The sequence below is a fragment of the Onychostruthus taczanowskii genome, unplaced genomic scaffold (assembly GCF_017590055.1).
Source record: "Onychostruthus taczanowskii isolate IOZ18803 unplaced genomic scaffold, ASM1759005v1 scaffold2, whole genome shotgun sequence".
NCBI classification, from domain to species: domain Eukaryota; kingdom Metazoa; phylum Chordata; class Aves; order Passeriformes; family Passeridae; genus Onychostruthus; species Onychostruthus taczanowskii.
Window position 1 is genome coordinate 28421982 of NW_024499239.1, and position 27613 is coordinate 28449594.

Below are 27613 nucleotides of genomic sequence, written 5' to 3' on the forward strand. Positions count from 1 at the left end.
ACAGGGGTCTGGCCAGGGTGGGCTCTGTCCCTGCTCCTCCCGTCTCCCAGGGATGGTTGCTGTCTGTGAGGCCTCACTCCCCTCCCACCCATTTTTCGGTGTGCCAGGCTGGGGTTCCAGCCATGCTGAGGCTCTGAGGGCATCCCTGGCCTTTGCATCAGGACTTCCCCTCCGTGGTTGTGGTTGTTCTGCAGAAGCCAAGGGGAAGCTGCGGTTGGTGAGGTGGGGGCGAGCGGGCCCCCAAACCTGCTGCCAACGCCTGCTTCCCCCAGACAGGGCAGGGCACGGGGGCACCCCCGGGCAAGGCGTCCCATTCCTCCCTCCCTGTCCTTTTGGGGTCCCCTGCAGTGCTACAGCCAAGAGCTGAGGTGCTGCATGGGGCCTGGGAGTCCTGGCTCCCCATCCCCACCCCTCAGCCCACACACAAGGGCTTGGCTCTGCTCAGGGAGGGGTCTTGGAGGTCCCACTGCCCTGTCCTGGCCACAGTGCCTCAAAAGGTGAGAGCTGGGCTCCCCCACAGCCCCACTTCCCCTTTGCTTTCTAGGAACTCCAGAAAGTACGTGAAAGAGTACAGCGCTCCCCTCCCCCGGGTGGGGTCTGCTGCATGCCCTCGACACGGGCTGGCATCAGTGGGGTGCCAAAGGGGCAGCTGGAGGGTGGGGTCTGCTGCATGCCCTCAACACGGGCAGTGGGGTGCCAAAGGGGCAGCTGGTGACAGTGATGATCTCTGTCCCTACGTCCTCATCTCTGCACAGCATCCCATGGGACACTCAGTGGCCCGAGGAGGGGAGGGAAGGGGTGTGCCAACCTGGGGGCACCACCCTGAGCCTCTGTGGAAACCCTCCCCTCTCCTTGACCCACCCAGAGGGGCCCAGCCCTGAGCTGCCCCTCTCCAGACCCCCAGCACAGGTGCTGACAGACCTCACAGGTCCCCCCACCCCTTAGCAGGGCACTGTGGGGGTTCTGTGCAGCACACAGTGATGTGCAGACCCTCAGTGGCTCGGGACCCCTCTGAGAGAGCTGAGACCACCCAAAACCCCAACAGCATCCCAGGTGCCCAGCACTGCCTGGGTGTTCCCAGGGGGACCCATCCTCTGGCATTCAGGGACAGGGCAGGGCAGGGGTGTCCAGTGCCCCCTGCCCTGGGAAGTACCAGCTGTGGTGTGGGTGGGAGGCAGGGGGCTGAGCGTGGGTCCCATCCTCCAGTTCTGAGAACTGTGATGCTGCTCTGACTGCACCTTGGGGCAGCCCCATGGAGTCCAGCCCAGTATAAGAGCGCAGCCCCCGGCTCTGCCGAGCCCACCAGAGACACACGCAGAGGTAGGCACGGATGGGGGGTCTCGGGGGGATCCTGCTCCGGGGATGCTGCTCCCAGGGCTCTGCCCTGGCTGGCCCTGCTGGCTGTGCCCCTCTCCCGGGTTATGGCTGCCCTTCCCTGTCCTTTCCCTTCCCAGATGCTGGTGCTGGTGGCACTGGTGCTGTTGGTGGTGCCTGCAGAACCCCTGGCTGCCTTCCCCCCAAAGTGTGAGTGCTGCTCCCGGGGCACAGGGGAGGCCTCGGAGGGGGGACCTGGCTGGGGCAGCTGCAGGGACTGCAGAGGAAGCAGAGAGAGCGGGGAACATCCCAAACCCACATCCCTCTGATAGGGGCTGGGACAGCTCTGCTGGGAGCCAGAGGATGGGCACGAGGGTGATGTGGAGCAGGGATGGGGTGAGGGAGAGGGGAGGATGTGGAGTGCAGGAGCAGGGTGAGCACCGTGGGACAGGGTGGTTGTGAGGTTTGGGGGACAATCTTCCCCCACCACAGCCCATCTCTGACCACTGGGCTCTGCTCTCACCTCCAGTCCAGGTGGGGAAGCTCAGCCAGGACGTGGTGGTGCGATGTGACACTTCAGAGCAGCACATCTACTGGACGCTGAACGGGGAGGAGGAGCCCATGGCCGAGCTGGTGCCTGAGGGCCACACGCTCACCATCCTCGGCTTGGACCTGCCAGCCACTGGCAACTACAGCTGCTGGGCCGGCCCTGTCCTGCTGGACTCCACCTACGTGGTGCTCGGCAGCTCCCGTACGGAGGGGCATGGCTGGGGGGGGTGATGGGGCAGGGGGTGGAGGGCTGAGCACCGGGAGATTCTCCTGCCCAGCCTGGGACAGGGGGGCTGTGAGCCCCTTGCAGGGAGGGGGGCCGTCTTGGCTTTCTGCAGCCCCTGAGCAGCCACCCCTCAACCCCTCAGGTGATGAGGAGATCAACGTGTCCTGCCAGGCTGAGTCCTACAACGGCTCCTTCCACTGCTCCTGGCCCGGGCCCCCCTCTGCCGTCTTCCGTGCCCGCCTCGTACGCAGGTGGGTGCCCCGGGACCCCCCAAACTCACGGCAGCACCGGGGGCATCCCGCCCTGAGAGCTGCCCACGCCTCCCTCCCCGCAGCGACGGCTCCGTGGGGCCCTGGGTGCCGGTGGCCGGTGAGCACGGCCGCTTCAACACCAGCCTGGCAGACCCCCTGTTCTGCCCCTTCGGAGAGGAGCTGCGCCCGCTGCAGCTGCACCTGGAGGGGCTCTCGGACACCTCCCACCTCAACCTGTCCAGGCACTTCTTCCTGCGCGACATTGGTGAGCTCAGGGCAGGAGCGGCGGGGTCCAAGAGGCGCTGCAGGCTCCGGGGGGAGGGTCTCAGCCCCTGTTCTGAGCCCCCTCTGTCCACAGTGCGTCCAGATCCGCCCCAGGAGCTGATCCTGCAGCAGCGGGGGGAGCAGCTCCACCTGGCCTGGGCCCCCCCGGCCTCCTGGCCGCTCCCCAAGTCCTACTTTGCACTGCTCTACCATCTACAGTACGAGCTCCACAACGGCACCCAGGTAACGGGAGGGGGGGGTCTCTGCCCAGGGGGACCCTGCACAGGCTGCCCCATGTCCCTACCCTGCCCTGTGCCCACCCTGCCCCATCCCTGCCTCCGCCCTGTGCCTGGGAAGATGCTCAGCCATGGCCCCTCCTCACTCTGCTGCTTCCCTTCTTGGGGTGATGAATTGTCACCCCTGGATGTCACCCCTGCTCCTCCCAGCGCTGCCGGGGTCAGGGGGTGCTGGTGCCCCCCTCCCCGAGGGTCTCCCGAGACCATGCCCTGCCCCCTTTGCAGGTGGAGCAGTTCGTGGAGGGTGCGGAGGAGGCGCCGGTGCCGGCGGGAGCAGGGCGGGTGCGAATCAGCTGCCGGGACCCCTACACCCCCCCGGCCTGGAGCCCCTGGAGCGCCTGGATGGACCTCGATGCACCCCAATAACAGCGGCTTTGACCCCACAAACGGGCACCTCCTTTCCCCAGAACCCCCATCCCTTTACAGCTCGGAAAAGGATTTTCCCCTCTATTAAAACTCCGGGATTGGCTTTGCCACCACAAAACCTGCTCGGTGTCTGTGGGAAGGGAGGTGCTGGGCCCCCACAGCTCCCCGAGGGGCTCCCGGCCGGCACAGAACTCAGCCCTGGCGTCCATCTGCTGTCCATGGCTGGGACAGGCTCCACCCGTGCTCCAGCCCAGCCCGGGGACAGCCGGGGTGGAGGGTCCCCACAGCCCTGCCCAGCTACACGCGGCTTCCCTGAACGCCCCCAGCCCTCAAAACCCCTCCCAGCTCTGCTCCCTTTCTGGGGACTGCGGTGGGACAACGCCCCCAGACCCAGGAGCAGCACCCGCCCCACATCCCGGGGAGCAGGATCCCACCCTGACCCCAAAGTGCCGCTGGGGGGGGGAGGGGGGCAGGGACCACCCGTCACACTGGGGGGCTCAGTTTCTACCGAAGCTGTGGCCCCACAATGAGCCCCCTCAGTGTCCCCATGCCGTGCCCAGCTCGGAGTGAGGGGCTGCGCCAGGCAGGAGGGAACCCACACCCACAGCCCTCCCCAAGCCCACTCCCCACGGAGCCCCCCACCCCACCACAGACCCCCGGAGCACAGCCGGGGGTTCTGCCCACCCCCCTGCAGCCGGGCCGGCTCCGGGTGATGCCACGGGGCTTTATTGAGGTGCTTCCACACGGGTCTGGGCCGGGACCCCCACCCCGGAGAGGCTGGTGAGTGTGTGCCCCACGGGCGCTGCCCTCCCGGGGGTCCCGGGCCAGGCGGGCACGCACAGCTCCGGGGGACCCGTGGAACGGGGGGACAGAAGGACCGGGGCTCCGTGAGTCCAGAGAGGTCCAGAGGGTCCCGGGGAACAGTAGCCCGGCGTGCGGGACTCGGGGGTCTGGGGTCCGGCGGAGGAACCGGGGTCCAGTGGTGGGGCTGAGGATCCGGTCCCGGGACCGTGGGTCCGGTGGTAACGGCAGGGCCGGGCTCCGGTGGTGGGAGCGGGGCTCCGGGGGTCCGCTCACGGCGGGGCCAAGCCGCCCAGGCGGAGCTCCTCGCTCTCCAGCATCTCCCTGGAAAAGAAGGGCCGGGCTAAGCCCCTGGCCCCCCGTGCCCCCCGCGCCCCCCTCGCGTACCGGTACGCGGCGATCTCCGCCTCCAGCGCCATCCGCAGCCGCAGCAGTGCCGGGTACTCCCGCAGGCACCGGGCCATCTCCGCCTCCGCCGCCCCGATCTCCCGCTCCAGCTCCGCCACCCGCTCCTGAGCCGGGCCGTCAGCAGCGCCGGGGCAGCGGGGCGACCCCCGGGATCCCCGGCCGGGCCCCCGCACACAGTGACCCCCGATCCGCAGGGACCCCCACCCGCACGGATCCCCGGGCAGACCCCCGCCCCACACGGAGTCCTAAACCCCCACCCCACACGGACCCACGGGATCCCCAACCCCGCAGCGACACCCACGCACAGGGACCCCCGGTGGCCCGACCCACACAAACCCCAGCTCCCAGTCCCACCTGAACTCCCCCATCCCGCCCCCGCTGCCTCCCGGGGCCCCCCANCCGCACCTGGTACTTGGCCAGCTCCCCGCTCCGCCGGTCCCGCAGCCCCTCCAGCTGCCGGTGTAACGCGCCCACCGCCCCCCGCAACGCCTCCACCTCGGCGGCTCGGGCTCGCAGCAGCCTCCGGTAACCGGCGGCCTCAGCACGGGCACGGAGCACCGCCTCGCCGCCGCCCCCGCCGCCCCACCGGCACCGGGGCCGGCCCTCGGCCGCGCTCATCCCGGTGGTAATGCCGTTCCACCCCTCCGCGTCACGGAACCGCAGCCAATCCCGCCGGTACCGGCTGTCCGACTCCTCCCGATAGCAACGGAGAGGGGGAGCCCGCAGAAGCCTGTCCCCCAAAAGTGGGGTGAGGGGCTGCAGCATCGCGGGTAGCGGCGGGGTGGGGGGCAAGGTCGAGTTCAGGGTCAAGGTCACCGTTGTTACCCCCCCACCACACCCTTCATCCCCTCTATCATCATCATCAGAGGCTGGAGTCGGGCTGGATGGTCCTGGAGGGGGGAACCCCCACTTAGGGGGGTTCACTGGGGAGGGGGTGCAGAGATTTGCCAGAAGAAGGGGGGATTCAGCCCCTCTGCACCCCACGAGGGTCCTGTGGGTCACGCCGAGGCTCAGTCTGTGGGAGGTGACTCCCGGGGGGAGTCAGGCAGAATCCATCAGCATGGGGGGCACCCCGAGCCCATGGCGGGGGGCTGCACGGGCATGTCCAGGCCCAGGGAGCTGACAGACCAGGGTGTGGGGAGCGGGGGGCCCAGACCGTCCGTCTGTCCCACCACGGGGTGAGGCCGGGGTGGCCAACTCCTTCTGCACAGATGGAAGCCGGAGGTGGCAAACTCCGCCCGGGATAAGGCAAGTGGTGCGGGTGGTGCAGACCCCGCTGTCAGGGTGGGGGGCTTCCAGCACCAGGAATGGGAGCTCCACGCCCTGCCCTGCTCCAGGTGGGCTGGAGGCTGTGAGGCCCAAAGGGAGCCAGTGTGACCCACGGAGCTGCTGGTGGGGGAGCTGCAGAACTCTGCCAGGTGTGGGGGCCCATCCCTGGGCTCCCAGGGGTCCGGGCAGGGAGCTGCAGGTGTCCATGGGGTGTAGAGGCCCAGCCCTCGGCTCCCACGGGTCTGAGCAGGGGGCTGCAGACATCTGTGGGGTGCAGGGGCTCAGCCCTTGGCTCCTGGGGGGCAGGCAGGGGGCTGCAGAGGTCCATAGGGCATGAGGGCCCATCCCCGGGCTCCTGGGGGTCCAGGCAGGGGGCTGCCCACAGCAAGGCTCCAGGTGGGGTTTGGTGAAGCTTTGAGTCCAACCGCAGGGGCACGGCCTCACTCCTGGCTGGTCTCCCCATGGCAGGGAGGGGGCTGCCAGTGCGGGGCTCTCAGGAAGCTGCAGCCCCTTCCCTGCCACGGTCCAGGCTCAGAGCCCAGCGGGCTCCCAGTGCCACCTCCTGGCACATCAGCAGCACCCAGGGCCCTCACACCACAGAGGCCACCCCGGAGACCGACGTCACCTTGTTGTCCTCGGCCCAGGGCTGGAGGTTCTGCAGGGCGTAGAGCGAGGAGTTGTGCATGCAGAGCGGGTCCTGCGGCAGCGGCTGCGCCAGGCTCTTCTGGAAAGCCTCCTGCTGCAGGTGCAGCATCAGCCGGTTGGCCTGCTGCCGCTCCGCCTCGCGCTCCTCCGCCGTCTGGCGCCTGCAGACACCCACCCAGGCTTGGCACCGGCCGCAGCTGGCACCGCCGCTGTCCCCCGTCCCCTGCTTGTGACCTGTGACGCGTCCCACAACGCCGCCGGACCGCGCACAGGGGAGGCCACGGCGGTGGGCAGCCCGCGCCATCCATCCCCAGTTCATCCCAGTGCCAGCCTCTCCCTGAATGCGGGGCTTGCTGCTGGAGGGATGTGGGGTTCGGGGCTGCCAGAGGGGTATTGGGGTGTCTGCCAGAGGGACACATAGGGGTGGCTGTCACAGGGATATTGGGGTGTCTGCCAGAGGGATATATTGGGGTGGCCCTCATAGGGATATATTGGGATGGCTGCTAGAGGGATATATTGGGGCAGCTCTCAGATGGATATATTGGGGTGGCTCTCATGGAGATTATGGGGTACCTTGCGGGGCTCGCTGCTGGAGGGATGTGGGGTTCGGGGCTGCCAGAGGGGTATTGGGGTGGGTGCCAGAGGGATACTGGGGTGGCTGCCAGAGGGGTATTGGGGTGTCTGCCAGAGGGATATATTGGGGTGGCTGTCAGAAGGGATATTGGCATGTCTGCCAAAGGGATATATTGGGGTGTCTGCCTGAGGGATACATAAGGGTGTCTGTCAGAGGGCTATTGGGGTGTCTGCCACAGGGACACATAGGAGTGGCTGTAAGAGGGATATTGGGATGTCTGCCAGAGGGATATTGGGGTGTCTGCCAGAGGGATATTGGGGTGGCTCTCATAGAGCTGATGGGGTGTCTGCTAGAGGGATATTGGGGTGGGTGCCAGAGGGATATTGGGGTGGCTCTCATAGAGCTTATGGGGTGTCTGCTAGAGGGATATATTGGGGTTTCTGCCAGAGGGATACATAAGGGTGGCTGTAAGAGGGATATTGGCATGTCTGCCAAAGGGATATATTGGGGTGGCTGTCAGAGGGATATATTGGGATGGCTGCTAGAGGGACACATAGGAGTGGCTGTAAGAGGGATATTGGGGTGTCTGCCAGAGGGACACATAGGGGTGGCTGTAAGAGGCATATTGGGGTGTCTGCCCGAGGGATATATTGGGGTGGCTCTCATAGGGATATATTGGGATGGCTGCTAGAGGGATATATTGGGGCAGCTGTCAGATGGATATATTGGGGTGGCTCTCACAGAGATTATGGGGTACCTGCCAGAGGGATATTGGGGTGTCTGCCAGAGGGGTGTGAGCATCACGGTTGCGGCAGCTACCCCAGAGCCGTCCCTGTTACCTCCACTTGGTGCGGCGGTTCTGGAACCAGGTCTTGACCTGGGCGTCCGTCATCTTGAGGGCCTTGGCCAGGGCAGCGCGCTCGGCCGAGGCCAGGTATTTCTGCCGGTGGAAGCGCTTCTCCAGCTCGCAGATCTGCACGCGGGAGAAGGACGTGCGCGGCTTCTTGCGCTTGGGCGGCGTCCGGTTCTGGTACGGGTGCCCGATGCGCCGCGTCACCGCGAAGGGCGACAGCGCGGCTGTGGGGACAGCGGCGTGAGGGGGGGCTCGGGGTGACCCCAGCAAAGCACAGCAGAGCAGGACCCTGGGGGACGGCAGGGGCTCGGGGCCATGGGGGTGGGGAGTTCCGAGGGGGCACATGGGGGTGGGGAGTGCCAGGGGAGCCACCAGTGCTGGCTGGGAGAGCAGGGGAGGGGGACACCCAGAGCTGTCCCCACCTTGGGGACATGGGGGGAGCTCAAGACGTGGCATGAGGGAGGACTCGTCCCCTTTTCTAGCCCACAGCATGGTCAGCAATGGAATGCCAGGGTGGATGGGCTGGCCCGGTCACAGGACTGATGCAGGAACATCCAGCCCGACTGCACAAACCCACCGAGCCCTGCCACAGCCCCCGAGGAGCCTCCACAGCACTGCCAGGACTGCCCAGCCCTGCCCGTGAGGGGACGGGACCACAGAAGCTGTTGGGAGGCAGACAGTGTCTCTTTCCATGGGCCAGCAGTGCCTGGGCTGGCCACTGCCAGGGGCCGGGAAAGGGGATGTCCCTGCCCAGCCGAGGTGTGAGCCAGCCTGGTGAGGCCACCGTGCCACATCCCAGCCCGGTGAGGCCAACATGCCAAACCCAGCCCTGGTGAGACCAACGTGCCACATCCCAGCCTGGTGAGGCCACCGTGCCACACAGGCTGGCCACTGCCAGGGGCTGGGAAAGGGGATGTCCCTGCCCAGCTGAGGTGTGAGCCAGCCTGGTGAGGCCAACGTGCCAAACCCAGCCCTGGTGAGGCCAACGTGCCACATCCCAGCCTGGTGAGGCCAACATGCCAAACCCAGCCCTGGTGAGACCAACGTGCCACATCCCAGCCTGGTGAGGCCAACGTGCCACATCCCAGCCCGGTGAGGCCAAGGTACCAAACCCAGCCTGGTGAGGCCAACGTACCAAACCCAGCCCTGGTGAGGCCAACGTGCCAAACCCAGCCCTGGTGAGGCCAACGTGCCACATCCCAGCCTGGTGAGGCCACCGTGACACATTCCAGCCCGGTGAGGCCAACGTGCCACATCCCAGCCCGGTGAGGCCAAGGTACCAAACCCAGCCTGGTGAGGCCAACGTACCAAACCCAGCCCTGGTGAGGCCAACGTGCCAAACCCAGCCCTGGTGAGGCCAACATGCCAAACCCAGCCCTGGTGAGACCAACGTGCCACATCCCAGCCTGGTGAGGCCAACGTGCCACATCCCAGCCCGGTGAGGCCAAGGTACCAAACCCAGCCTGGTGAGGCCAACGTACCAAACCCAGCCCTGGTGAGGCCAACGTGCCAAACCCAGCCCTGGTGAGGCCAACGTGCCAAACCCAGCCCTGGTGAGGCCAACATGCCACATCCCAGCCCCAGAGCTGCAGGGAGCATCAGAGCAGCGAAGCAGCATGGGGGAAAGTGAAGGCTTGGCAGGGCCAGCCCCCAACGCCTGCGCCCCTCCTGCTCTGGCAGCAGCCTCGACCAAGCCATGACCCTACGGCACCACGTCCCCGTGGCGCCATGGCACCGCAGCCGCCGCCAGGGCCGGCGCCGCGTGGGCAGGGCCGCACATGGCCGGGATCATGGGTGGCCGTGGGGCCACAGCCCCCCACGGCACAGGGACGTGGGGTACGGCCCACAGCACCCCAGGGACCCCCTGGCACCCTCCCACCCGTACCCAGGAGGCCGCCTGGCCACCGGCGGGGGCGGGCAGGGCTGAGGCAGGTGGAGCCGCGCAGTCGGGGGGGACGGAGGCCCCCGTGCCCCCTCCCCGCGCGGGGTGGCCCCTCGCCGGGACCAGCTGCCTCCTGCCCGCAGCCCACCCCAAGGCCGGTGGTGCTGAGTGATGGCTGCGGCTGGGAGACCCCGTGCCGGGGAGGGGCTGCCCCATCCACCCAACGCTGGCGCCAGGCAGGAGACGAGGACGTCACCCGCCACCCCTGCGCGGGGACGGTGCTTCGTCACCGCTGCCATGGCGGGCTGGGCCGGGAGGCGAACACGGTTCTGCTGGCGCCCGGGTGGGACCCCCACAGTCCCCAGCCTCCTGCCCCACACCGCCCCATCGCCCACATGGCCGGGACTCGGCCCCCAGCCCCGCACGGCCTCCAGCCTTGTCCCCGCACGCGGCCACACACTGTGGACGTGGCAGTGCCGCCATCTTGGGTGGGAGCAGAGCTCAGCCAGGCCGGGGGTCCCCGGCACCCACACACGCTCCCAGCGCCCGGGACCCCAAGCTCAGCGCCCCTCCTGCTCCTCGGGTGCAGCAACCAGCACCCCCAGCCCAGCACTGCTGCTCAGCCCCCACCACGGCCCCCAGCAGCGGTATCTCAACCCCTCGCTGCCTCCCCAACGCCCGCGTCGCCGCCCTGGCCTCTCCCACAGCACTGGCACTCAGTGTTCCACACCGGCCCCTGCACGTTCAGATCCGGGATCCCATCCCCAGAAGCCCCACAGGTCCCCCTGCACCACCGCCCCCATTCTCCGGGGTCACAAGGCATGGGACATCTGCTCTGTGCACGGATGGCCTTTGTGCTCAGTCCCACGGTGGGTCCCCCACCTTGCACCGTGTCCCCACAGAGCCCCCACATCACATCTCGCACCCCGCAGAGCCCCCACCCCACTCTCGGAGCCCCCTCTCTGCACCCACCCCACACCCCGGCTCCCCACAGCCTCCCGGTTACGGCGGCACAGGGTCGCCACCGGCACCTCCAAACCGGGGAAGGGACCAAACACAGAGTACAGCTCGACACCGGAGCCCGCTGAGACCCCCCGGGCTCCACCCGGAGCCACCGGACCCTGCCCGGTGCCGCGGTGGAGCCGCCGGTAGCCGCGTCTACCCCGAGCCTCTTCCGCGGGCCCCGACGGCGGCGGGCGAGCACCGGGCGCTGCGGGAACCTGTGGAGCGCACGGTCCCCGCCATCCCCGTCCGAGCCCCGTGTCCGCCCCGACCCGCGCCGCGCCCGCCGGACCGCGCTGCCCCGACGGAACGGCGGGAGCGGCCGGTGCCGCGTGAGTCCCCGGAGCCGTCCATAGCCGCCGGTAGCCGCCGGTAGCCGTCCCGCCCGCTCACCTGAGAGCCGGTCTTTGGCGATGCGGCGGGTGGTCTCCATCCAGGGGAAGGTGAGCCCCGTGAGGCTGTTCGGGCGGCGCGGCGGGCGCGGGGGTCACGTTCACGCTCACGTTCATGCTCATGTTGAGATTGTAGGAGCCGAGCGGACCGGTGGGGCCGTAGCCGCTGCCGTAGAGCCCGTAGTCGGGCTCAGCCGCCGCCCGGTGCGGCCCCGTGGGCTCGGGGCCGCCCAGGATCTGGTCGATGCCGAAGCTGATGGGCTCGTGGGGCGCGGGGGGCCCCGGGCCGCCGCCCTCCCGCTCCATCCCGGCCGCGCTCAGAGCCGGCGGGGCGCGGGCATGGCCGGGGGGCGGCGGGGGGCGGCGGCGGCGGCGACGGGCACGGAGCGGCCGGTGCAGGGCAGGACGCGGTGCAAGGTGCGGCTGCGGGCCCGGAGCAAGGTGCGGGGCAGGTGCCGGGTGCGGGTGCGGGCCCGGGGCAGGGTGCGGGGCATGGCTCGCAGCCTCTGGCAGCCCCGGGGCGGGAGCGCGGGTGGGCTGCGGGCCCCGGCGGGACGCGCTTTTCTGCCCCGCTCCATCCGGACCGGCCGAACTCCCACCGCCTGCGCCCTGATTGGCGGCCGCGCCCCGTGATTGACAGCCCGGGGCCCCGCCCCCGCTCCGGGACCCCCCCCGCCCCGGCTACGGGACAAGCGGACGGGCCCGTCGGGTCCCGAGCGCCTTCCGTGCACCGACGGGCTCCGCACCCGTTCGCCCCGCCGGGGCGTCCGTCGGGCCGCCTACCCGGTCCACCGGAGCCGCTGTCGCACCGGGCAGCAGCGCGGTGCCTTTTGGCGTCCCCGCTCCGTCCGCAGCCCCGTCGGCGCTTCCCGCCGCCCCTCCCGGGGCGCACGAAGCGGCCGCTGTCCCGCCGTTATCGCGGGCGCACGGACCGGTGCCTGCGGTGCGCAGGCTTCGCACCGAGCCCGTCCGTACGGGAGCGAATGGATCTGGCGGCCCCGGAGCCAACGCGCCCGGTGCGGGGACCCAGGGGTTGTTCGGACCCGCCGTTCCCAGAACACGGACACGTCCCGGGACACGGATCCCAATCTCCTCGAGCCGCCGTTGCCGGTACCTGGGATCTCAGTTCCCGGGAAACCGCCTTTCCCGGGGCACCGAGCCCACGCCGACCTTCAGTTCCCGGCCCATGAATCCCCCTTCCCCGGGACCTGCCGTTCCCGGTATCACGGACCCCATTTTCCACGGAGCAGACTGTTCAGGGCGATGGAGTCCGACACCCCTGTCCCCGCCATTCCCGGGGACAGACCCCGCTTCCCGACCCGCCGTTCCCTGGGATGGACCCCTGTTCCCCGCCCGCCTTTCTCGGTCACAGAGCCCAGCCCGGCCCCGTCGGCGGGCGGTAACGGCGGCGGAGAGCGGCACTGCCGGGTCTTCCGACGACTATCGCGACAGCGTGGCGGCGGCCCCGCGGGTGGGTTCCCGGCGGCTCCCGGGCGGGTCACGGCCCCGGGACAGGGGCTGGAGGGGCGGAGGCGGCTTCCCGGGCACGCTGGCGCCACCGGTCTGGGGCAAATGACATTACCGGGGCCTGCGCCTGTAAATCACGGCGGCACCGGGGGCTGCAGCTGCCGCACCGGGGGCACTGCACACCCCGGGGCATCGCAGGCACCGGGGGGCACCGGGTGGTCCCAGGCTCGCCGCAGTGTGGGGCGCCCGTTCCTGCAGCCGCAGCTCAGCCGGGTGTGCGGCCGCGGGAACCGGGGCTGCACGGGCACACGCCCTGTGCCACCCTCGGCCATGCCCACAGCCCACCCCGGCACCGGGCCGAGCTGCTCCTTCCACACCAGGCGCACCGACGGAGCCTCGTGTGCCCAAAAAGGGGAGGGGGACACAGCAGCGGGACCCTCCCCTGCAGGCGCCACGGCTTTCTGGCCTTTCCTGCTCGCAGCCCGGCAGGTGCCGGGACAAATCCCAGCGTTCCCACTGTGGCTTTTCCACCTTGCTCCGGGTGTGCTGCGGCAAAGGGACCCGCTGTGACCCGCTGGGGCGCAGCCATGGCGGCGGCAGTGGCAGTGACAGCGGTGACAGTGGCACTGGGAGGAAATGGCCGGTGCCGGAGGAGGAGGCGGCAGCAGGTTAATTGAACCCGGAGCAGGAGGCAGATGTTGCCGTGCCCAGGGGCTGGAATCTGCCGGGCTGGGAGATGGATTGAGGGGCTGTGACGGGGCCCGGGGCAGTGCGGGCTCTCCCGGCGCCTGCTTGCGCCAGGGCCCGCCCCATGCCCACGGGGGTCTGCGAGAGGCACCCCCGGCCAGAGCAGCCCCCCCTGCCCGGCACCCTTCAGCAGCACGGCCAGGGCTGCCCTGGGAGGGAGGGGAAGAACTGAAGGTGCTCGAGGAGTCCTGAGCCCCTTCCCAGCCTGGTTGTGGGTGTGGGGTGTTTCCCTCCCAGGGACCCCACTAGCCAAGGTGTCACCACCTTGTGCCGCTGGCTCTGTCTTCCCAGTGACCTTTGGGCCACCTGGAAGGAGGCCGTGTCCCTGTGCCTGCTCCAGGGTCCCCTGAGCCACCGTGGGGACCAGGCAGGGTCCCTGCACCCGGAACCCCCCAGTGGGCCAGTGCAGACCCTTCCTCGTTTCTCGGCCCCAGCAAAGACCTCGGTGTCCTCGGTGGGTGCCCCCTCCCACCCCAAGGGGCTGGGCCTGGTGGTTCTCGTGGGTGGCAGTGACAGCTGAATGGGATGTGGCATTAAAGAGGGCATTTTCCCAGTTCCAGCAGGGAATCAGCCTTCAGCCAGCGCAGCACCAGGCTCTGCCACCGCCAGAGCTGCGCCAGCATCTCCCCGCCCCGCGCCCTCCATCCCCTCTGCCCCGGGAGCAGGGGGTCACACACGGGGTCTGGCCCCTGCCCGCCCCACCACGGCGGTGCTGCCCGAAGCTGCCGGGGCTCCGTGCCCCGTCCCCCCGCCTCCCCGTGGCCTCGGGGCTGCCGGTGCAGCTGCGCGCATTCGCGGTGCCATGTCCCCGGTGCCACGTCCCCGGTGCCGCCGTGCCGGTGTTTCCGTCCCCCACGGGAATGCCGCGGGCTTCGAAGCTGCTGCCGGGGCGGGGGTCGCTGGGACGGGTCCCTGCCTGTCCCCGGTGCCGGCCCGGTGCCCCGGCCATCACGGCGATGGCGCGGTGGGGACCTGGCAGGGCCCCACGCTCCCACCGGCCAGAGGCTGCCGCGCACCCGCTCCCGCCCGCTCCCCCCCGTAATCTCATTACCGCTGGACGTCCCCTTCTTCCTCCCGCTTCCCCCCAAACCCGCTGGCAAACTGGAGGGACAGTCAGCTCCTCTCTGGCTGCTGGGTTAATTCTGGGCTAATTAGATGAACCAGCCCAGATTGGATTACTTTAGCCTGCATTTGGTCCTCCAGTCCTTGGCTTGCGGCTCCCGGGGGAGCTGCTGGCGCCTCCTGCCTCAATCAGACACTTCTTAACCGCATGAAACACTCCCGGTGCCCCCCGCCGCCCGCCCGCCGCGGGCGCCGGCACCCGGACGGGGTGCGCGGGGTGAGGCGGCAGCAGCCGGTGGGCGCGGTGCCCACCCCGGCCCGGCTGGCACGCCGGGAGGGCTGCGATGAGGATTGATGGGGGCGGGCATGGGCATGGCATGGAGTTGGGATGGAGCCAGGATGGGACCGGCGTGGGGTTGGGATGGGGTCACAGTGGCCGCGGATGGCTCCCGCGGACCCGACGGCCGAGTCGCCCGCTCGGACGTCACGGTGGCCCTCGGCGTCTGCGCGGCGTCCTCGGGGAGGAGCCGGGTGCCACATGGGTGCGTGGGCGGCTGCACGGTGACGCCAACACCCGGCTGCTGGGGGGCTGCTCCCCCCGGGCACCGCCAGGCTGCAGCCCCTGGGGCGGGGGACAGTGGGTACCGCGGTTCCGGACTGGGGGTGTAGCACGGGCCACCCCCCTGAAACCCTCTGGGGACCCCAGATCCGTGGTCTGGGAGGAGGGTCAGAAGGGCTGGGGGGGCACAGTCTGGCCTGGGGGGCTGCAGAGCGGAGGAAGCCAGCGGAGCGGGAGCTGAGAGCCCCCGGGTTTTCGGTGGGGGTGAGGGGTGGAGCAGGGGACGGGGGGGGGCTGTGGGAGCGGGGGGCACACACAGCCCCCACCCCTCGGGTTGCAGCTCCAGCCCCTCTGGTCAGTGGGAGCAGTGCCCAGGAGCCACGGGACACATGGCTGGGCACACCGGTCCCCTCTGCCACGCCGGGTGCCCTCAGGGTACCCCACACCCGCCTCCCCAGGGTCCGACACCAGCCGGGGGCTTTTGGGGGGGTCTGCCCGGCCCCAGTGCTGCCCGTCCTGGTGGGCTGGTGCCCGTAGGGGGGCCAGAGTGTGCCGGTGGCTGGTGGCCGCTGACAGCCACGTCGCTCAGGGCCTCGTTATCGAAGGTTAATTGGATTCTGCAGATGTACTCGGTGCATTAGGCAGGAGCTCAGTCCATGAGCACCCAGCCCCCGCTGCCCTGTAGGGACCCCTACCCACCTCAGAGGGATTAATGGAGGACCCCTATCCACCCTGGGAGACCCTGCCCGATTTAACAGGGACCCCTGTGTGCCCTGGGGGTCCCCTGCCTTCCTTGGGGGGTCCCTATTCACCCGAATAGGGGGGAGCTAACGCTGCTGCCGGCACCACTGCGGCCATGAGCGTGTCCAGCCCCAGCCCCAGCGAGGGGTCCGGCCGGGAAAGCGCCCGGCAGCGCTTCCCAGAAGGAGCCGCCCCGGCCGTGCCGCGGAAATGGAGCTGAATATCTGAGCAGGGCTGAGCTAAAAGCCTCGGCCCCGCAGCCCCGCGCAGCCCCGGCGGCTCCCGCCATCAATTATTAACGGCGAGATGGATCCGCGGCCTCGCGCGTGCCCGCCCGGCGGGGGCGGCTCCGGGAGTACCGGCTGCCCGGTACCAGCCCCGGGACGGGCTCTCCGCCCTCGGTCCCGCGGGGCCCACGCCAGAGCTACCCACGGAGGCCGCTGATCGCCCGGCCGGGACTCGCGGTGCCGGTGCCGTTGTCGGGTGCGGTACCGGTTCTGCTCACGGCGGCGGCAGAAAGCGATGCTGCCCCGCCGTGGGGCCGCGCTGGCCCCGCTGTGACCCCCGCCCCTCCCCGGATGGCTCCTGGCAGGTACAGATGGGACCGGACCCTCCCCAGCCGGGGGTCACCGGCCCCGCCGCGCTCTCGCCTCCCCGGAGGCGCGGGCAGGGGGCGGGCGGGCGGCGGGGCGGGGGCTGGTCCGGAGCCTCTGCCCGCCGGCGCCCCGGCACCGGGAGGGGCTCGTGTTGCTCCCGGTGGAGTCCCGGGGCTCGGCCACACACCGTGCGCCACACGGGACGAGGAGCTGGCACCGGGGCTCGGCCGGTGCCAGGCTTAGACACTCCGGTGGGGCAGCAGGGACAGCTCGACTGGACTGGGCACACTGAGGGGTGGAGTAAGTGCTGTGACCCCTATCCGGGACCGGGACCGGGACCTGGACCGGGGCCAGCATCAAGACCAGGACCATGGCGATGACCGGGACGCATCCAGGAGCCCCAAACCCGCACCGTCAGTCGCTGGCCGTGGCATCCCGAGCGGAGCCGGTGCCGGAGCAGGGCTGGCAGCGCGGATGTGTGCCAGGAGCTCCATGCTGGGGTGGTGGGTGCCAGCCCCTGCTCGGGGGTCCCGTCGTGTTCCCCGCCCGCTCCCACTCCCTGGCACGGACCAGCCTTCCCCGCCGTCCGCTCTGGGCTCCGGGGGGGTGGCACAGTCCGTGAGGAGCCGTGGGGGGCTCTGGGGGGCCGTGAGGAACTGGGCTCGGCTCCGCATTAGCGCGGCCGCTGCTTCCCCTGAGCCAAACCTTCATTAGCGTGGCTAAGGCTGCGCCGGGCGGGGCCGCGGGCTGCTTCGCTGGCACCCCAAACTGCAGCACCCAGCACCCCGAACTGCAGCACCCAGCACCCCGAACTGCAGCACCCAGCACACCGAACTGCAGCACCCCAGCACCCCGAACTGCGGCACCCCAAACTGCAGCACCCCGGCACCCCAAACTGCAGCACCCCGGCACCCCAAACTGCAGCACCCCGGCACCCGACACCCCGAACCGCCAGCACTTCAACCCTACCAGCACCCCAACGCCGGCCGCCCCAAACATCAGCACCAAGAGCAGCGCGACACCCCAAACTGTACCACGCTGGTACCCCAGCGACACCCCAGCACCCCAACCCTGCCTGAACCCCGGCACCCCGAAGTGCCCCGTACCCCCAACTGCCAGGGCAAGCACCCCGACCCTGCCGGTGCCTCTGCATCCCTGAGCCCAGCCCTGCCCTCGCTGCCGCCTTTCACCCTGTGCCCACGTCGGGACACCGCCATGTCCCCTCCCGAATCCCCCCAGACCGCCTGAGCCCCCCCAGATCTCCCGCATCTCCCGTCCCCCCCTAACCCCCTCCGAGTCCTCAGCGTGTACTCCCCGCCCCACCCAGGCTCCTCGTCCCCTTCGTGCCCCCTCGCAGCCTCCAGGTCCCCTCAGACCCCCTCAGATCCCCTCAGACCCCTGAGTCCCCCTCAGGCCCCCGGTTCCCTCCCGTTCCCCCGCGTTGCTCTGCTGCCCTCAGGTGGCGCTCCGCAGCACCACGCGCGCGCAGAGCCCTCTCTGATTGGCGGCCGCTGCTGTCCGTCAAGAGAGCGCCCTCCCGCTATTGGCCAGTGGCGGGAACGCCCTGCCTTAAACACGGCGGGTCCGGTGGCGGCGGCTCCCGGCGGGTTCCCCTCACGGACGAGGTCGGGAGGTCTCGGCATCCCGGGCCTCTCCCCGTGGGTCGTGGGGAAGGATCACCACAGGGCCGAGCTTGCGCTGCCCGCCGCGACTCAAGGCGCGCGAGGCACGCTAGGAGTTGTAGTCCCGCCGCTCGCCGCGGCCCCGCCCCGAACACGGAAGTGCGCGAGGCCACAGGCGGAGGCGGCTCTAAGATGGCGTCGCCTCCTCAGGGGGGCCCGATGGCCATCGCCATGCGGCTGCGGAACCAGCTCCAGGCCGTTTACAAGATGGACCCGCTGCGGAACGAGGCGAGCGGCCGTACCGGGAGGGCGGGAGGCACCGGGAGGAGGCGGTGGCGGCGACACCGGGGGCCAGCTCGGGAGGGGACGGGAGGTGCCGCGGCGGCGCCGCTGGGGGCGCTGTGAGACCGAGGGGCGGTGCGGGGAGGCGGGGCTAAGGGAAGGGGGCGTGGCCAAGGGCCGGGGCTGGCACGGGGCTGGGGGTGTCCCCGGACCCCCAAAATCCCATTTTCTGACATAATAAGGCAAAGCAGGGCATTCCGCTCCCTTAAAAATCTCATTTTCTAGCGTAGTAATGGAATGTTTGGCCAGCCTCTTTGGGGACCCCCCCATCGCGTGTGGTCAGTCTTGTTTTCTGGCATGTTAAGGCAATACAGGGGGTGCAGCACCCCAAAATCCTGTGTTCTGCCATAATACTGGAAGACAGAAGGCACAGCCTCCCCAAATCCTGTTTTCTGACTTAATGAGAGAAAACAAGAGGCGTGCCCCCCCAGAGTCCCATTTTCTGGCATGTCAAAGTAAGACAGTGAGGCCAAGCTCTCAAAATCCCATTTTCTGGTGTAATAATGGAAGACAGGGCACAATCCCTACAAAATCCCGTTTCCTGATGGGATATTTTAGCAAGACAAAGAGTGTCCAGCCCCTCAGAATCTGTTTTCCGGCATGTTAAAGCAAAACAAGAGGTACAACTCCCAAAAAAAATCCCTTTTTTTAGTATGTGAAAGGAATGGCAGGAGAAGCTCCTTGGGCTAAGGATGAGAGGGGTCTCGGGGGTCTCCAGGTGACAGGTGGGGGTGGTCTTGGTGTGCTGCAGTGAGGTGACAGTGAGGTGTCCCCTCAGGAGGAGGTGAAGGTGAAGATGAAGGAGCTCAACGAGCACATCGTGTGTTTCCTGTGCGCCGGGTACTTCATCGACGCCACCACCATCACCGAGTGCCTGCACACCTGTGAGTGTCCCCACCCGGCTGGGGGGCTTGGGGGGGCTGTGGGGGGCTGTGGGGGCGCAGTCCCACCCCTCCCACACCTGTCCGTGTCCCCAGTCTGCAAGAGCTGCATCGTGAAGTACCTGCAGACCAGCAAGTACTGCCCCATGTGCAACACCAAGATCCACGAGACGCAGCCGCTGCTCAACCTCAAACTGGACAGGGTCATGCAGGACATCGTCTACAAGCTGGTGCCTGGCCTGCAGCACAGTAAGGGGACACGGGGGAGCTCAGGGTGTGGTTGTGTTGGAGGGTCCCAGGACGAGGGAAGGGATGAGAATTTTGACTCCGTGTTTCAGAAGGCTGATTTATTATATTAGGGTATGTATTAAAAATGCTATGCTAAAAACTGTACTAAGAAGAATAGATAGAAAAGGCCTGTCAGAAAGGACAGGAGAGGAATGATAACAAAACCTCCTGACTCTCAGCCTGAGCCAGCTGACTGTGATTGGCCATTAATTAGAAACAACCAACATGCACCAATCACAGATGCACCTGTTGCATTCTACAGCAGCAGACAATTATTGTTTACATTTCCTTCCCGAGGTTCCTCAGCTTCTCAGGAGAAAAAGTCCTGGCAGAAGGATTTTTCAGAAAATATCATGGCTACAGCCACTACATCCCTGCAGCACAGTGTGGGGGACACGGGGACAGGGATGGGGATATGGACAGGCAGGGAAAGAGGCACGGGGACAGGGTGTGTGGCAAGGGCTTGGTGCAGGGCAGGGAGGGAGGACAGCACCCTCAGGGGCTGCTGGGCCCAGGTGTGACCCTGAGCCACGTGTCCCCTGCAGGCGAGGAGAAGCGGATCCGGGAGTTCTACCAGTCCCGAGGCCTGGACCGGGTGACGCAGCCCAGCGGTGACGGTGGGACAGGGGGGCACGGGGGGGGCAGCCAGCTGCCTGCTGGGGGGTGTCGGGGGCACGGGGGGCTGACGGTGCCGCCTGTGTCCCCAGACACGGTGGGGGGTGACCCCATGGGGCTCCCCTACAGCACCTTTGACCACTCGCGCGCCCACTATTTCCGCTACGACGAGCACGTCTCGCTCTGCCTGGAGAAACTGAGGTGAGTCCCCCCCTCAGTGGGGTGGGGAGGGGACACAGGGGACACTGGGCGTGGCCCCCAAACCGTGAGACCCTGGACAGAGGCACGGGGACAGGGTGTGTGGCAAGGGCTTGGTGCAGGGCAGGGAGGGAGGACAGCACCCTCAGGGGCAGCTGGGCCCAGGTGTGACCCTGAGCCACGTGTCCCCTGCAGGCGAGGAGAAGCGGATCCGGGAGTTCTACCAGTCCCGAGGCCTGGACCGGGTGACGCAGCCCAGCGGTGACGGTGGGACAGGGGGGCACGGGGGGGGCAGCCAGCTGCCTGCTGGGGGGTGTCGGGGGCACGGGGGGCTGACGGTGCCGCCTGTGTCCCCAGACACGGTGGGGGGTGACCCCATGGGGCTCCCCTACAGCACCTTTGACCACTCGCGCGCCCACTATTTCCGCTACGACGAGCACGTCTCGCTCTGCCTGGAGAAACTGAGGTGAGTCCCCCCCTCAGTGGGGTGGGGAGGGGACACAGGGGACACTGGGCGTGGCCCCCAAACCGTGAGACCCTGGACACGTGTCCCTTTTCTCTTCCTGCCACAGCTCCAGCAAGGACAAGAGCAAGGCCATGCTGCAGGTGAGTGGGGATCCCTGCAGACCCCAGCCCTGACTCCCAGCTGTCACCCTGGCCATGGCAGGGGTGTGTGGGGTCCCTGGAGATCCCCACAGCCCCCCAACCCTCTCTGTCCCTCACAGCAGAAATACGTGAGGTGCTCGGTGCGGGCACAGATCCGACACCTGCGGAGGGTCCTGTGCCACCGGCTGGGGCTGTCCCTGCAGCACGTGAGTGGGGGTCCGGGGGGGGGTCCCAGCCCCCAGGGGTGTCCTGGCCCCCCTGATGCAGCCCCCCTGTGCAGGTGCAGATCCTGTTTGACAACGAGCCCCTCCCCGACCACATGACCATGAAGCAGCTCTGGCTCTCACGCTGGTTTGGCAAGGTGTGCATCCATCATAGGGGGTGGCAGCCTCTGATTTTGGGGTTCACCCCACGGGGGGATGGTGGGGTGACCCTCTGGGGGTGGTTCAGGGCAGTGTGGAGTTGGGGGATTGAGGATCTTTAATGTCAGTGGCTGCAGTGGTGATCTGGGGGGTCCCTGGCCCCTGCATGGGTCAGGCAATGGGGGAGCCCCCAAAGAGGTTGGCCACATTTGGGGTGCAGCCCCAGGGGAGTCCCTGGGCTGGGATTGGGGTCCCTGTACCAGGGGATTTCTGGGGTTTGGGGTCTCTGCCCCAAGGGGATCTTGGGCTGGGGTTTGGGGGCATTGAGGTTTGGGATCCCTGCCCTAGGAGGGAGTCCTGGGCTGGGATGGGGGGTCCCTGTCTGTGGGGGGTTCCATGGGCTGGGATCTGGGGTCTCTGCCCCAAGGGGGGGTCCTTGGCTGGAATCCCCCAGCCCTGACCCCCCCCTTGCCCCACAGCCTGCGCCCCTCCTGCTGCACTACAGCATCAAGGACAAGAGGAGGTAGGGGTGGGGGGTGGGCACTGCCCCCCAGTGCAGCCCTGCTCCCACCCCCCACCCCCATAACTTATACCCCTCTTTGAATTTATTTTTGGAATAAAATTGTGGAAAAGCCCCCTTGAGTCCCTGCTTTGTCTGGGGGAGCTGGGGGCTGCTGTGGGGGTCTCAGGAGGGTCCCCCTCTGCTCCAGGAGCTGGGGGGCTGCATGGGGGGACTCAGTGACCCCCGGATGGGCTGCACTCATGGGGGGCTGAGTCCTGGGGGTGCACTGCGGGCAGTGGGGCTGTGCAGCCCCCCCGGTCCCCGTTCCCCCGCAGCACCGGGGATCTCGCAGCCCCCCCGGTCCCCCGCAGCACCGGGGGTCTCGCAGCCGTGCGGGCACTCCCCACATCGATCCCGTCTCGGTCCCGTCACGGCTGCCTGCCGCGTGTCCGGCCCCCCCGCCCCCCATAATGAGCCTTAATAAAGTCATCGGCCCTTTGATTGCCGCGGGAACGCCGCAGCCCCCCCGCCCCGCGCGGCCCTAATTAGCCCGGGACAATATTCCGCCATCTGGATCCTCCCGCGGCAGCCACCGGCACAGCTGCGGGCGGGGGGTCCCGGCGGCGGGGGTGTCCCTGGGGTGGGGCCGGGACCCACGGCTGCGGGCAGAACAGGTGCCGGATCCCGGGGATCCGGAGAACGCGGCTCCGGAGGGCTCAAAGCCCCCCGGTGCTGACCCCGCTCCGGTCCCCCGGCGCGGTGCTGCCGGTACCGGGCTGTACCGGGCGGCTGTCGGGGATCTCCCCTCCACCCTCGCTCCCCGAACGGCGTGTCCCATCCTGTGCTGGGCACGGTCCAGGACCCCCCGGGATGGATGTGGCACCGGGTGTGCCTTGGCCCGTCCTTCATGCCCGGCCCCGCACTGAGCTCGGCGCTCGGTCCCCGCGCCGCCGCCGGGGGATCCGGTTACGGCCCGGCCCGGCCCAGCTGTCGGCCATCGCTCACCGGGCGGGGGGCGGCGGGGCTCGCCTGCCCAAAGCCCCCGCAAGGACGAAGGGAAACGCGGGGGCTGCGAGGCCATCCGGGCATGGGGATCCCAGCGGGGCTGGGTGGGCGGAATGGGGGCTCCAAATGAGGCTGGAGCGGTGGGGTGCAGGATTAGGGTCCCAGCCGGAGAGGGAGGGGCGGGTTTGTGGAGTGGGGGTCCCAAACAGGGCTGGAGGAGCAGGATGGGGGGCTCAGCAGGGCTGGAGCTCTTGGGGTGCAAGGTGGGAGTCCCGAGCAGGGACAGAGGGTTTGGGGTACGGGTTGGGTGTCCCAGACAGGGCTGGAGGTGTGGGGGAGCAGGATGGGTGCTCTAAACGGGGCCGCAGGGATTGGGGTGCAAGTCCGCTGATAAGGGTGGGGGTGCAGGATGGGGGTCCCAAATGGGATCAGAAGGATGGGTGGGGGATCCTAAGTCAGGATGCAGGGCTGGAGGTGAGGGACAGAGATCCCAGCTGGCACCGGAGGGCTGTGGGTGCAGTGTGGGAGTGCCCGCCAGGGCTGGAGGAATGGAGGAGCAGGATGGGGATCCCAAACAGGGCTGGGGGTCCAAACGGGGGCTGCCTGTGGGGGGAGTGGGCGTGTAGGTGGATGGACGGACAGACGGATGGATGGACGGATGCCCGGGGTAGCGAGGCGGGGGCTGTCCCTGTGTCTGTCAGCAGCGGCTCTGGCAGCCAGTTACAGACGGCAGAGGCGCCGGCCCCGGAGGAGCCTAATTCAAACCAACTGCGGGGCTGACGTTGGTAAATGAGCCCCCCGCCCACGGCCTGGCCCCAGCGCCCACGGGGAGGGGGGAGATGAGGGCCGGGGGATGCAGCGGGGCAGGGGCAGGTACGGGGGGATGTTCCCGTACCCCCCAGGCGCGGTCAAGCTGAAGACACTTTGATGTCCCCCCGGCCCGTCATGCTCCGAGGGGGCTAATGGCCCCCGGCTCCAGCCCGGCAGAGAGGGAAACCTGAGCCCCCATCCCCCTGTCCTTAACCTGTGGGGCTCTCGGGGGTCCCCAGCTCTGCCCGAGAGGATCTGGGCGCGGCACGGACCCACGTGAGCGGGGGGACGGGACCCTTAAGGACGCTTTGGGGGACCCCCAGGAGTTCCACTGGGGATGGTGGCACCCCCAACCTGGAGGGTCCCAGGGCTCGGATGCGGGGTGAGAGGTGAAGGGACCCACCCGTGGTGTCGCAGGGATGTGCCATGGGGCTACAGGAGCAGTACTGCGGGGGGGGGACCCCAAAAAGAGACTGCTCAAGCCCTGCAGCTCCTGTGCCTTTGGGGGGCACTGGGGGCACAGCCTCGCCCCTTCCTCCTATGCCTGTGTTCCCAAGCGCTGCCCCCTCCAGCTCCACACCCCTGCCCCTCACTGCGGCTCATCCCCAGCCCCCTCCAAAGACCCCCAAAACCCACCAGCCCCATGGACTCTCACTCTGGGGGTCCCGCTCACCCCCAGCCGCTGCTCTGCCCGGGGGATGGGCACAGGCGGGGGACCCCGGGCTGCCGAGCCCCCCGGCTGTGCGGGACCCCCCGGCTGCACCGTCCCCGCCATGCTCCGGCAGCAGCGGCCCCGCGCAGCCGTGACAGAGACAGATGAGCCCCGGCACCCCCGCACCCCACTGCCGGCTGAGGGGCCATGCCCGGCGTCCTGGAACGTGGTGGGCACCGTGGGGACACGTGTGGCACAGTATTGCCCCGCGTCCTGACCTCCCACGCCAGGGCACCCATGGCAACACACAGCCATCCCCCGCTGCGGTGCCCATGCCATGCCGTGCCATCCCATGCCATGCTATCCCCTCCATGCCCAGCGGCACGCGGCTGTCACGACGGGAATGAGCTGTCACGACGGGAATGAGCTGTCACGACGGGAATGAGCCGCCGCCCCAGCGCGGGGACGTTCCCTGTAACGAAGCGCCGGGATGAGGCTGATGAGAAAATCCAAACGCAATTTAATTCCTGTCACCGCCTGAGCGGCTCTAAATGACGCCAGGGCGTTCTGACGGGCCCACGCTGAGCCCCCCGCCCCAGCCCACCCCACATCATCCCCTCCTCACCCCCGCTGCCCTCCCCGCCCCCCCCGGGCCCGTGCTTCCTGCCCGCTTCCTGAGGATGTGGGCACCGGCACTGGCACCGGGATGCCCGCCGGCGTGGGAAGGGGGGCACCTTCCTGCGGACAGAGGGGTCATGGCAGGGCCTGGGAAAGTGCCGCCCCCGGGACCCCCCAACCCCCCGCAGCCACCTGGAGGAGCCCCGGGATGCTCGGAGCAGCCGCGCCGGTGATGGCGGCACTTGTGGCACCGTGGTGCCACCGGCATCCCCGCACTGCCCGCGACCCTGCAGGGGCGGCCCCGGCTGCTGGGTGCTGACAGGGCCAATGTCACCAGCGAAAGGGCCACCGAGCACGGGCAGCCCCCGCTGGCACGGGTGCCAGGGGCGGCGGGGCCGTGGGAGCGGGCTCAGGGCACCTCTTCACGTCTCCCGGTTTGTTTTGGCCGTCGGAGTTTCCTCCAAGCCTTTGTCTGGAGGGTGCAGCCCCCCCGCGCCCCCTGCACGGGCGGGGGGATGCGCCGCGGGCCCGCCGACCCGGCACGGCCACACCGGGACCGGCGGCGGGGGAGGGCCGGGAGGAGGCGCCGGTGGCTGCGGGTCTGCCACGGGCTGGGGTGGGACATGGGAAGTGGGATAGGGGATATGGGGGGTGGGACATGGGATATGGGTTGTGGGATATGGGACAGGGGATGGGATGTGGGATATGGGATGTGGGACATGGGATATGGGTTGTGGGATATGGGACAGTGGATGGGATATGGGACATGGGATATGGGACATGGCATGTGGGATATGGGATGTGGGATGTGGGATATGGGACAGGGGATGGGATATGGGACATGGGATATGGGATGGGGGATGTGGGATATGGGATAGGGGACAAGGGATATGGGGTATGGGATATGGGATATGGGTATGGGAAATGGGATATGGGATAGGGGACAAGGGATTTGGGATATGGGATTTGGGACATGGGATATGGGATGAGACACGGGATGGGATATGTGACAAGGGATGGGATTTGGGATGGGATATGGGATGTGGCATGGAGTGCACAGGGGACACACACATGAGGTACCAGTGAGCACAGAGGGCAGGTGTGGGTGCCCTTGGGCTGCCTGCTCCCAAGGGCCTGTGGTTTGGGTGCTGCTGCCCCAGTGTGGATGCTGATGCCGTGGTGTGTCACAGCAAGGGTGCCACAGTGCCAGTGCCACCCCCTGGTGTGGGTCCTGGTGCTGTGGCATGGCTCCCAGTGCCGTAGTGTGGATGCCATGATGTGTGTCCCAATGCCATGTGGGTCTCAGTGCCATGACGTGGATGCCAGTGCCACAATGTGGGACCTGGCACCACAAAGTGGGCATCAGTGCCATAGTGTGGGTGTCAGTGCCACGGTGTGGGTGTCAGAGTCACAGTGTGGGTACCAGTGCCACAGTGTGGGTTCCAGTGCCACCACGGGGGCCCCAGTGCCCCGTGTGTCCCAGTGTGGGTTCCAGTGCCACCTCCCCAGTGCCCCGTGTGTCCCAGTGTGGGTTCCAGTGCCACCTCCCCAGTGCCCCGTGTGTCCCAGTGTGGGTTCCAGTGCCACCTCCCTAGTGCCCCGTGTGTCCCAGTGTGGGTTCCAGTGCCACCTCCCCAGTGCCCCGTGTGTCCCAGTGTGGTGGCACTCGCCATCCCGCCATTGTTCCACCCTTTGAAGTCGCTGTTTCCTGGCGGGTTTGTCCCGGTCCGCCTGTGCCGGTGCTTCCCAGCCATAAATCACCCAGCACCGGGGCTCAACACCCGCGTGCCCACGGCCACAGCCTGGCAAGGGGCGCCCACCGAGCCCACCTTCACCTGGGACCCGCCAGGGCAGGGCAAGGACCCACTGGAGCCCCGTGGTACCGTCAGCATGGACATCACAGTGGTCCCTTCCTCCTGGACCTCCCATCCCCCCTGACTCCCCGCGGTATAACGGGGTGTGGATAACGCCGGGATGAGGATTTGGGGCCAATCACAGCAAGACTGGAAGTGCCCACGACAGCCCAGCCCATGTGCCAGGGCTCAGGACGGTCCCTGCGCTCCTGCCTGGCTGCCCCCAGCGCCCCGAGGCTTCCGTCCGGGCCCAGCGCTGACGGCACGGCCGTTCCCTCCGCTATTCCCAGCATTTCCTGGGGTTTATTGTCTTTCCCTCGCTGTCCCACCTTCCTCGCAGGAAACCCTTCGTCCCACGGGGCTGGCGGCTCCGTTACCAGCAGGACGGCGCTCCCGGCCCCCTCCCCATGGGCAGGGATACAGCCGGTGTCCCGGGAGCTGCTCAAACCCCAAACCCTGCTCAGAGCCCGGTACCGGGGGGTACCACGCAGCTCTGAGCTCCCATCACGGCCGTGCCGGTGTCGATACCGGGGTCCCAGGGCGGAGAAGAGGTTGGGGAACTGTCCCCAGAGCCCGTCTCCAACTGGGGGGGGGGGGCGTGTTCTGCCACGGCTGTCGCCCACCGGTCCCCTGATCCCTAAAACAATTTGGGTGCGTTATTGCAACGCCGCGTCTCCGTCTGCCGGATAATTGCATGTGATCCCGGCAGGGAGGGGCCGTGCCGCCATCATCCCGCCGCTCTGACGGCGACACCGGGCTCCCGCCGCGGGACAGGGGCTGGAGAGAAGTGGGGGAGCCCAGCAGGACAAGGGGGTGCTCCTGGAGGGGTGAAGCGGGGTGTGCTCCCTCCCCATCCCCATCCCTGTGTCCGTTCCATCCCCATCGCATCCCCACCTCATCCTCATCCATCCTCCCGCTCTTCCTGCACCCCCCGGACCCCCACACCCCCCCCGGGGCCTCGGGCGGCGAATTCCAAAGGGCACCCGGGAAGATTA

At 68.4% G+C, this 27613-nt stretch overlaps 4 protein-coding genes across 6 annotated transcripts; 2 read left to right on the forward strand and 2 right to left on the reverse strand.

Moving 5' to 3' along the window:
* Positions 1-1454: 1454 nt before the first annotated feature.
* LOC121335235 (interleukin-12 subunit beta-like) lies at positions 1455-3266 on the forward strand. Its single transcript, XM_041403128.1, has 6 exons — positions 1455-1524; positions 1844-2065; positions 2232-2340; positions 2424-2605; positions 2699-2847; positions 3126-3266. Exons 1-6 carry the CDS (start codon positions 1455-1457, stop codon positions 3264-3266), a joined length of 873 nt encoding a protein of 290 aa, XP_041259062.1.
* Positions 3267-4190: 924 nt separating this feature from the next.
* Positions 4191-5293, reverse strand: LOC121335163 (alpha-internexin-like). Of its 2 annotated transcripts, XM_041403010.1 has the most exons (3): positions 4881-5293; positions 4455-4579; positions 4191-4391 (listed from the first exon to the last, which is right to left on the reverse strand). In XM_041403010.1, the coding sequence occupies exons 1-3, from the start codon at positions 5238-5240 to the stop codon at positions 4340-4342; spliced, it is 537 nt and encodes a 178-aa protein (XP_041258944.1). In that variant the 5' UTR covers positions 5241-5293; the 3' UTR covers positions 4191-4339. The 2 variants fall into 2 exon arrangements, with proteins under 2 accessions (XP_041258944.1, XP_041258943.1); XM_041403009.1 differs by having other exon boundaries at positions 4191-4579.
* A 1040-nt stretch (positions 5294-6333) lies between these two features.
* TLX2 (T cell leukemia homeobox 2) lies at positions 6334-11398 on the reverse strand. Its single transcript, XM_041403011.1, is given in 4 exon segments — positions 6334-6550; positions 7803-8040; positions 11094-11161; positions 11163-11398. Coding segments are annotated over 4 exon segments (759 nt in total).
* Positions 11399-17822: 6424 nt separating this feature from the next.
* On the forward strand, positions 17823-21813 carry PCGF1 (polycomb group ring finger 1). 2 transcript variants are annotated; one of them, XM_041402800.1, is made up of 9 exons: positions 17823-18174; positions 19007-19112; positions 19206-19358; positions 19943-20014; positions 20105-20213; positions 20783-20816; positions 20939-21022; positions 21097-21177; positions 21658-21807. In XM_041402800.1, the coding sequence occupies exons 1-9, from the start codon at positions 18079-18081 to the stop codon at positions 21703-21705; spliced, it is 783 nt and encodes a 260-aa protein (XP_041258734.1). In that variant the 5' UTR covers positions 17823-18078; the 3' UTR covers positions 21706-21807. The 2 variants fall into 2 exon arrangements, with proteins under 2 accessions (XP_041258734.1, XP_041258733.1); XM_041402799.1 differs by having other exon boundaries at positions 17824-18174; positions 20936-21022; positions 21658-21813.
* Positions 21814-27613: the final 5800 nt, after the last annotated feature.